Source organism: Melitaea cinxia, chromosome 29 (assembly GCF_905220565.1).
Source record: "Melitaea cinxia chromosome 29, ilMelCinx1.1, whole genome shotgun sequence".
Lineage (NCBI taxonomy): Eukaryota > Metazoa > Arthropoda > Insecta > Lepidoptera > Nymphalidae > Melitaea > Melitaea cinxia.
In genome coordinates, this window is record NC_059422.1 from 1,457,030 (window position 1) to 1,471,153 (window position 14,124).

The window sequence follows — 14,124 nt, forward strand, 5'->3', positions numbered from 1 at the left end:
AGTTGAGATCTTCTGTAAGGTCGAGGTACTTCCCCAGTCAGGCTGCTCCAGATTTTGAGCAAGATCTTTCCTGCTGTGTCTTATATATATATATATACACGTGTTATGTATTAAAATTATGTATTAAATTATGTAAGTCATTGACTTAGAAGAAATGACGCCACTCAAGTAATTACGATGCCTCAAAGGTACAAAATGTGAAATTGTCTACGCATATATTATTACATACAAAAGTATACAGATACAAACAAAATGATGGATAGTTATAATTATGTCAAAAAAATGTAGTTAAGGTTATTCAACTTTACGTAAATATTTTTTAATTATTTTTTCTTTATTAGACACCGCGTTAGCGCAAATGGTACAGCCATGGATTGTACCTGTTACGCTGGCGGTTGCGGGTTCGATCTCCGCACATAATAATAGTGAGATATTACAGACTGAAGCGTTTTCTTTACTTAATATTTTGTCGAGGTAATAACTATCTTTTCATTAATTGACTTTTTCATATAGTCATTTTTTGTTTAGAGTTTTTTATCACATTCATCACAGCCTATACAGTCCACTGCTGGACATAGGCCTCCACAAGTTTACGCCAAAAATAACGTGAACTCATGTGTCATGTGAACTCATGCCCATAGTCCCCACGCTGGGCAGGCGGGTTGGTGACCGCAGAGCAGGCTTTGTCGCACCGAAGACGCTGCTGCCCGTCTTCGGCCTGTATTTCAAAGCCAGCAGTTGGATGGTTATCCCGCCACCGGTCGGTATTTTAAGTTCCAAGGTGGTAGCGGAACTGTGTTATCCCTTAGTCGCCTCTTACGACACCCACGGGAAGAGAGGGGGTGGCTATATTCTTTAGTACCGTAGCCACACAATACCCGTAGCCACACAGTACAGTAGTTTGTTTAGAGTTTACCTTTAATTAATTGTTACACTGTAACAGTAATTATATAAATGTATATTGTACTGACGACGCGTTAGCGTAGCGATCACAGCAATGGCTATTGCGCTGGCGGTCGCAGGTTCGATCCACGCTCACGACTTACATTTGTATTGGCCATACAGATATTTGTTGTGGTAAAAATACAGTCAAATTAATAACCTCCGCTCCTCTCTTTTTTTAAATCAGTTAACAAAGGGTTGTATTTATAGCCTAAAGCTTTCATTTATAAACACGCTTTTAACCGACTTAAAAAAAAGTAGGTTTCTCAATTCGACCGTATATACATATATATTCTTTTTTGTGTGTTCGCGGATAACTTCTTCATTTATGAACCGATTTTGATAATTCTATTTTGTTTTGAAAGGAGATATCCCAAGGGTGATACCATGATAAGGAAACCAGGGTTCGATAATAGCGTCCTAGACTAGTGCGCTTGTTAATTTTTTCGTCTACTTACTCGTACGTTGTATTACTTGTCTACGTAATTGAAGTCGGTTTTTTTTTCGTTTTCTAGCAAACACAATTATATTTCATAATTTTGTATAACATTAAATAAATTAATTTAAAATTAAAAACATTAAATGTTTAGTTTTATATATTTGTTATCAATAAAAGATAGCGTTAAGTTATTTGTTTTTCAACTGTAATAAATTCTCAGTGAAAGTAAACGTGTAACCATATCACAGTTGAATGTATACAAGTTCGAAAAACGTTCGAAAAAAATTATAACTATACACTCACTATACATATAATAAAATTATACGCGGTGTCTGTACAAGACAGATGTTGGGAAAAAAAATTATTATAGTAATCTTTATGAAAAAATAAAATAAATATATGCAACAATAATTATGTTTACTCGCAAACGAAAAATAATTGTATTTGCTCGCAAACGAAAAAAAAACCGATTTCAATTACAAAAAAATTGTCAAGTAAATACGCGTTATCAAAGATTACTCAAAAAAGTTATCAGATCTCGATGAAATTTAAATGTGACCACATGATAAACATCAGCTTTTGATTAAATTAAAAATCATCAAAATCGGTACACCCAGTAAAAAGTTATGCGGTATAATACAACGTAGGTCGACGAAAAAATTGTCAAGTAAAAACGCATTATTAGTTATAACTCGAAAAGTAGTTGTTAGATCTCAAATAAATTTAAGTGGAACCAAACGATTAAGGTGACCAGAGCTCCTGGAGGAATCGGGGGTAGGGTCGGCAACACGCATGCAATACTTCTGGTGTTGCAGGCGTCTATTAGCTACGGCAATCGCTTACCATCAGGTGAGCCGTACGCTTGTTTGCCGACCTAGTTGTGAAAAAAAGATATAAGTTAGTGAGGATAGAAAGAGAGAGAGTTACGTTTTGTAAGTTTTATTTCAGACGTGTGGTCTAGTAAGGCTCACTCGTTTTTATTTTGGTTTAGAAATCGCGCATTCAACGAAACATGAATACACTTGAACTCTCATTATAGTCTGTGTGATATTTCGTGATGATTTTCTAGACCTCCCTCCCTTCGTGCGTGATTAGTGGTCGACCTTGGCATCGAATTCTCTAACACTAAGAATATCAATGTTGATAATTGGAGGATAAGAATAGTCTACAAATCAAAAGCGAAAAATCAAAATAAACTTTATTCAAATGGGCTTCGAAATCATCTTTGAACCATCATCGTTCCAATTCAAATAATATTCATCCTTAAAAGTGACGCTACCACCGATTCGGAATGTAGATTCTGCAGAGAATAATCGGCAAGAAACTCCGCAGTTACTCTTTTCAAAATAATATATAAACTGTGTTTTAATACAAAATTAGTAATATCTTGCATGAAATACAGCGTCACTAAGTCCACATATCTTTATCAACTATTTAATCCTGCACCGAATAATACGCTTTATCTATTTTATTTTTGTCTGTATATTTGAATCTTGGCCATTATTAAGTAAGCTAGCCACGATTTGAGTTCATACTACTACTATTTTTTTTTTTTTTTTTTAAATATATAGACTAGCGCTTGACTGCGATCTCACCTGAAGTCAAGTGAAGATGCAGCCTAAGGTGGTGCGCGCTTGCCTAGAAGATGCCTATTCACTCTTGATTTAAAGATACCTAAGTTATAGTTCGTTGGAAAAACGGAAGCCGGAAGGGCATTCCAAATTTTAGCGGTGCGAATTAGGAACGAGGAAGCAAATCGTTTAGTGCGAGATCGTGGGATTTCAACCACATAGCGGTGCAGATTCATGCGATGCCTTGCGGTTCGGTGGTAGAAAGGTGATGGTGGAACCAAATTGTATAGTTCTAGAGCACACTCTCCGAAATATAACCTGTAAAATACCGACAAACAGGCAACCTTGCGCCGATGTTCGAGACTTTGAAGTCTAGAGCGAACCAGCGATTTGTCACCGATGAGTCTTCTGGCGCGTCGATCCACAGAATCCAAAGCAGCGAGCTGGTACTTGGCAGAGCCATCCCATAAGTGGCTACAGTACTCCATACACGACCGAACTTGTGCTTGGTAGAGAGTAAGAAGCTGTTCCGGTGTGAAGTACTGCCTGACTTTATTGAGGATACCAAGTTTCTTACCAGCAATTTTTGCCTTGGATTCTATGCATTCTCCGAAGTTCATATTAGACGAAATATTTATGCCTAGAAGATCAATACTATCGGTGATCGGAACAGATACACCCCGGAAAGTTGGGGCTAATGGGAATGGACTCCGTTTAGCAGTGAAAAGACACGCTTGTGTTTTGGAAGCATTAAATTTGACTAGGTTGGCGTCACCCCAATCGGATACCTCTTTCAAAGCCAAATTCATGCGTTCAACCAGGGCCTCTCTATGCTCATGAGTTTCAGCCCCACCAGCTCGGGGACCGGACACGTATCTCTCCGTAACAGTGCTGTCATCCGCGTATCCAAAGATACCGGGCCTGAGGAGGTCATTTATGTGAATCAAGAAGAGGGTTGCAGAGAGAACTGATCCCTGAGGGACACCGGCATTAACCGCCATCAACTCAGACGAGGAGCCATCTAAGACCACCCGAAATGATCGTCCACTCAGGAAATCTGATATCCAGTCACACAAGCTCGGGGGTATTCCGTAAGCTGAAAGCTTGCTCAATAGGCTCTCATGCCAGACCCGGTCAAATGCCTTCGATACATCAAGTGAGACAGCTAGCGCTTCTCCGTGCTTGTCCAAGGCTTCGCCCCAGATGTGCGAGGCGTACACTAAAAGATCCCCCGTGGACCTGTTACGGCGGAAACCGTATTGCTGGTCCGACAGGAGGTCATTCAACTCGAGGTATGCTAAGAGCTTTTGATTCAGTATACGCTCCAAACTTTTACTCAGTATGGAGGTGATCGCGATAGGTCTATAGTTAGCCGGGTCGGCACGACTACCTTTTTTAGGTACAGGTTGTACGTTGGCAATCTTCCATGCTTTAGGGACTTGAGCAGATTTTAGAGAGAGGCGGTACAAGCGCGTGAGAATAGGAGACAACTCAGGAGCACAGTGTTTAAGTACTCTTGCTGGTATCCCGTCAGGACCACTAGCCTTATTCACGTCCAAGTTACGGAGTACTCTCAAAACCTCAGTTTGGCGAATGCGTAGTTCTGACATAACAGAGTCGCAAGGTGGATGTTTGGGCGGTGAGGCACTACCTGCATCAAGGAGCGAATTTTCTGCAAACAGATTCGCTAAAAGGTTAGCCTTTTCTGTCGCAGTAAAGGCCAGCGATCCATCTGGTTTAAGCAGAGGAGGCAGCGAGGGACGGCAGAAGCTCATTTCAACCGACTTGGAGAGTGACCAAAATGCTCTACTACCGCGCGGATGGGAAGCTAGTTGGGCTCCGATGCGTTTAATACGGTTGAAACGAGCTTTTTTAAGAACCCTTTTGTAGGACTTGGCAGCAGAGTTGAACGCTCTCTTCCTCGTAGTTATATCCGGAGATTTAAGGGTACGGGCTTCAGCCCACGCTGCAAACGCTGAGTCCTTACGGGCTGCAGCTTCGGCACATTCTGCATTATACCACCTAGGGATCTTGCCATCTAGTGATACATCAGCAAATGGAATGAAGTACTCCATCCCCTGACGTATCACTTCCGATATTTCTTGTTCGCAACTCGACGGATCACTGGAAGAGAAGCAAGTCTGCCGCCAAGGGTAGGATGCAAAAAAGTGTCGCATCTCATCCCAATCTGCCGACTTATATCGCCACACACGTCTGGTTCCGGTAGGACCTGTATCCAGAGGGTGAAAGTTAGATACTGACTTTACCACACAGTGATCAGATGTGCCCAGGGGAGCTGCAACTGATACCGAGGACCGGTCAGGGTCAGTTGTCAACAGAAGGTCCAAACAATTAGGTGTATGGTCGTCAACGTCGGGTACTCGTGTTGCTTCTTGGACTAGCTGGGTAAGATCTAGCGACAGGGCAAATTTGAGCGCCTCTCTCCCGGCGTGGTCGGTATTCTGGTATGGGAACAGCCAGTCCTGGCGGTGAGCGTTAAAATCCCCCAGAAATACCATTTGGGCAGCAGGATACCGACGTTGGACCATGTCAGCCGTCTCACTGAGATAGTCGAACATCCGAGTTGTCTCCCGATCACCACTATGCGACCGATAGGTACAGGCATACACAATCTGCTCCATGCCCGTATCCAATAAACACCACATGATGGAAAGGTTAGGTATCTCTAAGTTACGTAGCTATTACTATCAAGCTATGACATTGGATACTTTGTATCCCGAATTTAATAATACTTAAGACAATAGCTTAGGAGATATTTTTTGAAGTTATACTTCTTATGGCGTGTGAGGGATAAATAATGAGCGTAAATTTTTACGGCGCGCGCGCACACCGCCACAAAAAATCCGACACCCTGAAGTTAACTAGTTAACGAAAAAGAAGTTAGCAACGTGAAGTTAGCTAGCCAATGAAGTATAACTTCTTACGTGCGTACATAAGTACACACACACCTTTTTACTGACGAAGGTTAAAATGATTATAGTAACATTTTAACGGAGGTAAACGAAACCAAGAAGTGCCTGCATTTTTAAATAACCAAGATATTTTATTTTGCTTGTACATGGAAATTACGGTATCGATTATTGTGAAACTCAAGACAAGACGATTCATGGTTTATATGTACACTAGCTATCACCGCGGGTTTACATGCACCTTTCTCGGTAAATGGGATATCGAACATAAAAATAATTTTTCAATTCGAACTAGTTCCTGAGATTAGCGCGCTTAAACAAACAAACAAATTATTCCGCTTTATAATATTAGTATAGATATTTGTAACTTAAAGACACTTTACATAACTTAAATTAAATATTTCATTATTTTGTAGAAAATAATTAATTGTTCGAATAACTTAATAATTAAGTAATTTTTACTGTTTAGTACGATTAATAAACTTTTGTAATAAACTTAATGTTGTAAAACTATCGCAATAATAAACGTTACAACATCAGCTGAATACGGTTTGTTATTAACATTTCATTAAAAAACTAAAATAATTGGAATTTAAACATGGAAGGATTTTTTCATTACAACTGTAAAAAAAAAGATAGTTTAAAAAATAGAAATAGGACCATATAAAAAGTAGAACAATAATTAAAAAAATTCCGACCATCAAATAAAAGCCGAACAATTAAATTACGAATTTGGAACAAATTATAAAAAAAAATTAATTTCGAACAAAAAATTCCGCTAAAGAATAAATAAATGATACAATCACTAACTGTAAACAAGACTTAAATATCGAACGACAACCTTCCAATACGAAACAAAGAAAAAGCAATTGTGACAAACTCGATTTGGAAATAAAATTTAAATTTCGAACGGAACTTTTAAGGACGCTATCACATTTTTCTACAAATATCAGTGTTTTTCACGTACCATTTTAATTAATTAGGAGTCACCCTGAGAGGATATCTTGGTTTCAAATGAAAGATAATATATTCATCTCCGAGTGAGACCATAAAAATTCTATAGCCCCATACAAACTTTTCACACAAATACAGTTTAACCATCACAGAAATCGCAAAAAATTAAAAAAAGACGGGTCTGAATTGGAACCATTATAGCCTAAATACACTGCACTAAGAAAAATAAATACACTAAGAAATTGTTGCTTATTTAGTCCTCTATGCGTAGCGCTAGATATTTTATATAAAAATAAATAATATTTCCATTTATGAGAAAAATAAGAAACGCTCTCAAATTTCTTCATACATTTTTTACAAGTGAACCATCGTCGTTCGTCATTCCGCGCCGAAACGCGCTCATGGAAGCACGGCTGTATCGCTTCAGCGCAAGTAATAATTACGTAAAAAATGAGTTCCTTGTGTGTACTGTGCTTGGACGAAATTGATACTTCACAATCGATTGTTTTTGCTATGCATCTGGTTTATATATAATAATCAATAATAATAAGTAATCTTCGCAATTTGTCTTCTTTTCAACCGACTTCAAAAAAAGAAGGAGGTTACTCAATTCGACCGTATATATATATATATATTAATGTATGTTCGGAGATAACTTTCTCGTTTATGAACCAATTTTGATAATTCTTTTTTTGTTGGAAAGAAGATATCCCTAGTTTGGTACTATGATAAGGAAACTAGGATCTGATGATGGGATCCCAGAGAAATCGAGGGAAACTTTCAAAAATCGTACGGGTGACTAGTAAATTTAATCATGTTTTCATTAAGTACTATAAAGCACTACTATTTAATAAAGGTCTGGAGTCGATCTGATGATGGAGAAGAAAGATAGTCGAGGGAACTCTTCAACAATTTATAGCAATTACCTGCTTTTTGAACTTAATTCGTTTCTATTGATGAGAAATTTGCACCTGTATGAGTTATAACTGCCATTACAGTCTGATGATGGAGACAAAAGTTAGTCGAGGGAACTCTTTAACGATTTATAGCAATTACCTGCTGTTTGAACTTGATTCGTTTCTATTGATGAGAACTTTGCATATATATGAGTTATAAGTGCCATTTCAGTCTGATGATGGAGACGAAAAATAGTCGAGGGTACTCTTTAACGACTTATAGCAATTACCTGCTGTTTGAACTTAATTCGTTTCTATTGATGAGAACTTTGCATATATATGAGTTATAAGTACCATTTCAGTCTGATGATGGAGACGAAAGATAGTCGAGGGTACTCTTCAACGACTTATAGCAATTACCTGCTGTTTGAACTTAATTCGTTTCTATCGGTGAGAACTTTGCACCTATATGAGTTACAAGTGCCATTACAGTCTGATGATGGAGACGAAAGATATTCGAGGGATTACCTGCTGTGTGGTCATCTGTGTCACAGGACCAGGTTTGATGATGGAGCCCATAAACACTCGAGGGAATTTCTCAACAATTCACAGCAGTTACCTTTTGCTGTTTGACGACCGCTTTGATATAATGGTGCATGTGCCGCGTCGGCGGCGCCTAAACACTGACGGTCGCGGGTTCAATTCCAAGTTTATACAAATATTTATTTTCAGTCTAGTTGTTAATCCTTGTGGTTCTCCCAACCTAGCCTCGAATAATACGCTAGGCTGTCAGTCCCGGTTGTTATTACGTACACCTGATAGCGAACTTTACTCATAGTATGTCAACGCGTTAGCGCAGCGGTCACAGCACCGGCTGTTGCGCTGGCGTTAGTGGGTTCAATCCCCGCGCTCGACAGACATTTGTATTGGCCATATAGATGTTTGTCATGATCTGGGTATTTGTGCTTGTGTATTGTGTATTTTTCCGAACCCCCGACATAAAAGAAAAAGCATCCTTGTTAGGTCTACCCATCACTAAAAATTGTAAAATAAAATAATTTTTAACAAAAAAAAAACGACTTCTAACAGGAAACTAAAAAGTGAAAAATAAACTTAGTACAAAGTAATTCGTATTTTGATTTAGTTAATCAGAAATGATTAAATAAATATTTTATAATATTGAAGAACTTTCCTGTTTGAAGTCGGTTTTTTTTTTTTGTTAAAAATTATTTTATTTTAAATTTATATTCACCATCATCATCATTGTTCCGTTTGCAGAGTTATAAAATAAATAAATTTCTAAAATAGAAGCAGCCTATGTTACTCCATATTGCATAAGATATATCCCAGTGAAAGTACCGTCAAATTCGGTCCACCCGTTTCAGAGATTAGCCGGAACATACCAACAGACAAAAATTGGAAAAATGTTATTTTGGTATATGGACCGTGTATACATCCGTATGCATTTAGTAAAAAGCAGTATTTTAATATAACTAAAGGACACTCCAATTTTATTTATTTGTATAGATTGTTTACGTAAAATATGTTATGTTTATATTATTATAATGTTAAAACTATAAATAATATAACTTAAAATTGTATGTGATTTTGAATTATAAAAATAAGCGTATTATTATCTATTATATTTTATTGTATAGTACGACGAACGAGTAGTAGATACCCTGACGCCTTAAGACATCGTCACAAACAGAGTAGGGGAGAGGTTCCGTGAATAGTAGGTACTTAGTAACAGTTACCAAGTTCGACTTTAAACTTACAACTAAATTTACTAATCAATACCAGTAAAATTAAAAATTAATACTTTCAAGTACCAAGATTAGTTACGTCGGTACAAAATCGAGCAGATAGCGGTATCAATGTGTGCGTACGCGTAATGTTATTGTGTTGCGATTTAAATACCTAAACTTGAGCGAGTGAAAAATGTGATAGCGTCCTTAAAGGTAAAAATAATTTAAAATATGTTTTTTTTTCTTTTATCATTGTTTGTTTACATTGCCTTGGAACGGAAAATATAAAGTTATTATAAGGGTTATGTGTACAAAATAGTGGGTCTTCCCACCGTGACTCGGAGAGCACGTTAAACTGTCGGTCCCGGTTGTTATCATGTACACCTGAAAGCGATCGTTACTCATAGTAGGATATAATTCGCTAACCCGCATTGGAGCAGCGTGGTGGATTAAGCCCTGAAACTTCTCCTATATGGGGATAGAGGCCTATATCCAGCAGTGGCATATTGCTGATTTATTTTACATGCTGAAGCGCGTGTAAAAAATATGACCACAAAAAAAAATCTAACACAAATTTTTAACAAACAATATTCGTGTTCCGAGCCTTAAAACTCACAAAAATTAAAACGAACAAAAAAGTCTTATTGACATATAAACGATAATTTAAAAATCGAACGACGACCTTCCATAAAAAGAAGCATTGTGTATTTTAAACCAATGATCCAACAAACAAGTTCGTAACTGCACTACCAAAAACGAGGAAAAAGTATTACATAACAATACATAAGTACAGACAACACACCTCTCAAAGCAGATTATATATTTACAAAACTTGAAACTATTATGTCATACAAATCCGAATATTTTTTTTTATCTGTGCATATCTCTTGCAAACATTCGCAATCAAGTGAAAGAACTTCTAAGTTTTCTAATAAGGTTGTTGCTTGTTTGTGTTTTTAATTTTGACATGTAAAGTAATAGGCTGAAAATATTTACCAGGTATTAAAAAAAAATGATGCGATGATTAAAATAAAAACTAAAACACTAAAATCACTTGTCAATTGTCAGTTATTTTGTTTTCACTCGCGTTACGGCGCTGACGTATGTCCCGGCGCCGACTGTTTCACTGACTGATTTCGTGCTTTCGTACTAGACCGTTGTTTGGTATTGAGCGGGATTTACAATGGTGGGATTTTTGTATGATTTGCATATCTATTAAAGGTAATATTTTTCACTAATTAATAACACTGTAATGATTTTAATTTTCGGCGTTAACTCCTCAAGAACATATAAGGCTCTGTATGAAAAACAAAATACGAGGAGTGAAAACGCGAGAATCTCAATTTAAATAAAATATTTTTTTGTCATGTATACACCTATTATTTTAAAAGAAAACATTATTAACTATATAAATTAATCGAAAATAAACCTATAAGTACGAGTATGTAATCATTGTAATTACTTTTATTTGGTACGAATCGTCATTTTTCTACATTCCGAATTGGCAGCAGCCTATCGCACTCCACTGCTGGAAATAGGCCTCCCCAAGCTCACACCAAAAAAACGTCAAGAACTCCCGTGTTTTGCTCATAGTCACCACGCTGGGCAGGCGGGTTTGTCACCGCAGGGCTGGCTTCGTCGCACCGAAGACGCGATCTTCAATTTAACTAAAATGAATAACTAAAAACAAATATTTGAAATTTTAATTTGTAAAAACAATATAAAAGTACTTCTCAACCCTTTATAAATAGTCTAATTTTTAATTTTAATACAAAAATATTTAAACGTAGAGTTTCTCTAAACGTTAAGATGTACGCGCCTTTACCATCTCGAGATGCGTCTCAGAAACGTAACAGCTGATGGGAGAACTCGTTTGCTGTTGAACGTAACAAATAAATAAAAAATATACATACATATTTCGTATGGAATCCTTTTAGAAATCTATCAAGATATTTCAAATATTTTTTAAAGTTTAATTAGTTTTAATGATTAATGATATTATTTGTCTCGTGTTTGTGGGATTTAAGTTTTTAATTTTGCGCGAGAATCATAAAAAGTATGTGTGTATGTGTGTGTGTGTCAATGCTCAGTAGCTTTAGTCTAAGGGCCTGTTGCACCAGATTGGGACGATATTTGACGGATAACGATACAAATAGACTTTGACAGCGGTAGGAATAGGCCTTTAGGACCAAAAATAAAATCTTTACTAATCTTCAACTGTGGTTTTGTGACTTAATACAGGGTAACGTCCTTTTAATATATGCAATGCTTACATGCTAGGAATAAAAAAAAATATATAACTTTTATACTCCCTTAGTATACAAATTAATCTACACTAATATTATAAAGCTGAAATGTTTGTTTGTTTGTTTAAACGCATTAGTCTAATGGTTCGAATCAAAAAATATTTTTTGTTGGATAGCCCATTCACCGGAAAGGCTAAAAAGGGTGAAGCTGCGAGACGCATCTAGTAATAGGTACATATATTTTAAATAAAAAGTATTGATATTATAAATACCTACGTCATTTCCTTGTGGAAAGGAGACGAGACTGCTGATGAATGCAGCATTTCTCTTGAGAATTGCAATTAAAATTCTCTGAGTAAGAAATTTACTCTGAACACATCTCCTGACACGATTGCAGGCTATAAGTCTGTGAGTTAGGCTTAATAAGGATTTAGAATTTTTGACAGACTTAAAAATAGGAGAAAATTATCAATTGAACCGTATTTTCTTGATACTAGTATACTAAAGTTATAAAGTTTCCTAGTGTGAACATATTGTTAGTCAAGATTGAGGAATTTTTGCGTTTTTCCTTGTAATAAACATTCTTGAAAATGTTTACCTATCATGTAATAATGTAAAAGGAGACGTCAAAGGAATAATAATTTCAAATGTATGTTTTTATAAATAATTTCTATTTTGTATAAAATAAATCCAATAATGCATTGTTTTGATTTATTTATATATTAGATCCTTGCATATGAAATTGGCCTTTTGTCGTACTGGCCACTCATCTCATCTCATTGGCCTTAGTCCGTCCATTGCAGACGATTTAGACAGTGTCAGAAAGACACTATGGCGCCTAGGCCACTCTTCAGGAAAACGCAGAGTTGCCTAAGCTCTGCACCACCCTCTCGACTTCACTGGTTTAGGCCCACAGGAACGGCAAGTGGATACGTGTGGAGCCAGTTCGGCTGCAGGAGTCTTTCGCATTTTAGAGCTATACCACGAATGCTTAACGGAGGCCCCATTCCGGGTTTCAAATGAAGTTTTCCTTCTCCAGGACCCTGACGATTTTGGGCCAGGTTTATCCTTCGGTCGCCTTTTACAACCCCCACGAGAAGAAAGGGTGCTATTCTACTCGGCCAACACCACACGGCATGGCCACTATGATTTCAAATATTAGGTAACTCTTTGGTAAAGGATTCCAAATTCAAATTTATACCGCTATTTACTCGTGCCTTTGCGTTTCGAAAACCGTAATTCATTTGTTTTTATTCTCTTTTGTTTTTCATCTTTGCGACACTCAGTTTACTAAATGGCAAACTTGAATTATCGTGTTATTTATGAGTACGAGTTCCACCATGGCACCAGTGCGGATATATACTCGTACATGTTAGATGTTTGTTATCTTTTCTAATTTAAACGACTTTAAAATATGGAGAAGTTTCTCATTCGATTGCATTTTTTTGTGTGTTGTTGCTTATTTTTCCGGTTTTTTTTTAATAAATCATAAACGTCTGACACTCAACGCCCCCCACTGGGATTCGCTGTTATGTCGGGGATCCGGAAAAACATAATACAAAAGCACAAACGCCCAGACCACGGCAAAAATTTGTATGGCCAATACAAATTTATGGCATGTGCGAGGATCGAACCTGGAACCGCCAACGTAATCCAGCGCTGTGACCCTTACCCTAACTTATACCTAATGATTGTTGGTGATGAGTGATGATTATTAATAATGATAATGATTATTTTTTTATTAAAAAGCTGTCACATTTTTTGTCATTTACGTATGGTTTCATTCGTATGAATGATAATAGGTGACATAACTGTTCTAAATTGGTTTGCCTGTTGGAGCAGTTTGTTGTGGTCTTGCTCTGCACTGTGAGTTGTGGGATTGAATCCTGCCTGAGGTGTATTATTCATATTTATTTCTATATGTATTATTTCTGTGTATATTTGTCAAAAATTTATTATATTATCTATATCAGTCGGTCGGTGTAGCGGTTAGTATGCTGGGTGGCTACGGCATCAAAGAATATAGCCACTCCCTCTCTTCCCGTGGGTGTCGTAAGAGGCGACTAAGGGATAGCATAGTTCCACTACCACCTCAGAGCTTATAAAGGCGACCGATGGCGGGATAAACATCTAACTGCTGGCTTTGAAATACACAGGCCGAAGACATGCAGCAGCATCTTAGGTGCGACAAAGCCAGCCCTGCGGTCACCAAACCGGCTAACCAGCGTGGTGACTATGGACAAAACACACGAGTTCGCGTCATGTTTGGTGCGAACTTGTGGAGGCCTATGTCCAGCAGTGGACTGCAATAGGCTGAAATGACGATGATGATGATGATCAGTCAGTTGTTACCTATAACACAAGAATTAAGTTGCTTACCTTAAGAACAGACACCTTT

The 14,124-nt window shown here is 37.3% G+C and overlaps 1 protein-coding gene across 1 annotated transcript in view; it reads right to left on the reverse strand.

Moving 5' to 3' along the window:
- LOC123667694 overlaps window positions 1-5,618 on the reverse strand; it is a 76,079-nt gene extending 70,461 nt beyond the window's left edge. Inside the window, exon 1 of the mRNA XM_045601535.1 lies at window positions 4,517-5,618. Coding sequence (XP_045457491.1) covers window positions 4,517-5,618 — 1,102 coding nt within the window. The remainder of the gene's footprint in view (window positions 1-4,516) is intronic.
- Window positions 5,619-14,124: the final 8,506 nt, after the last annotated feature.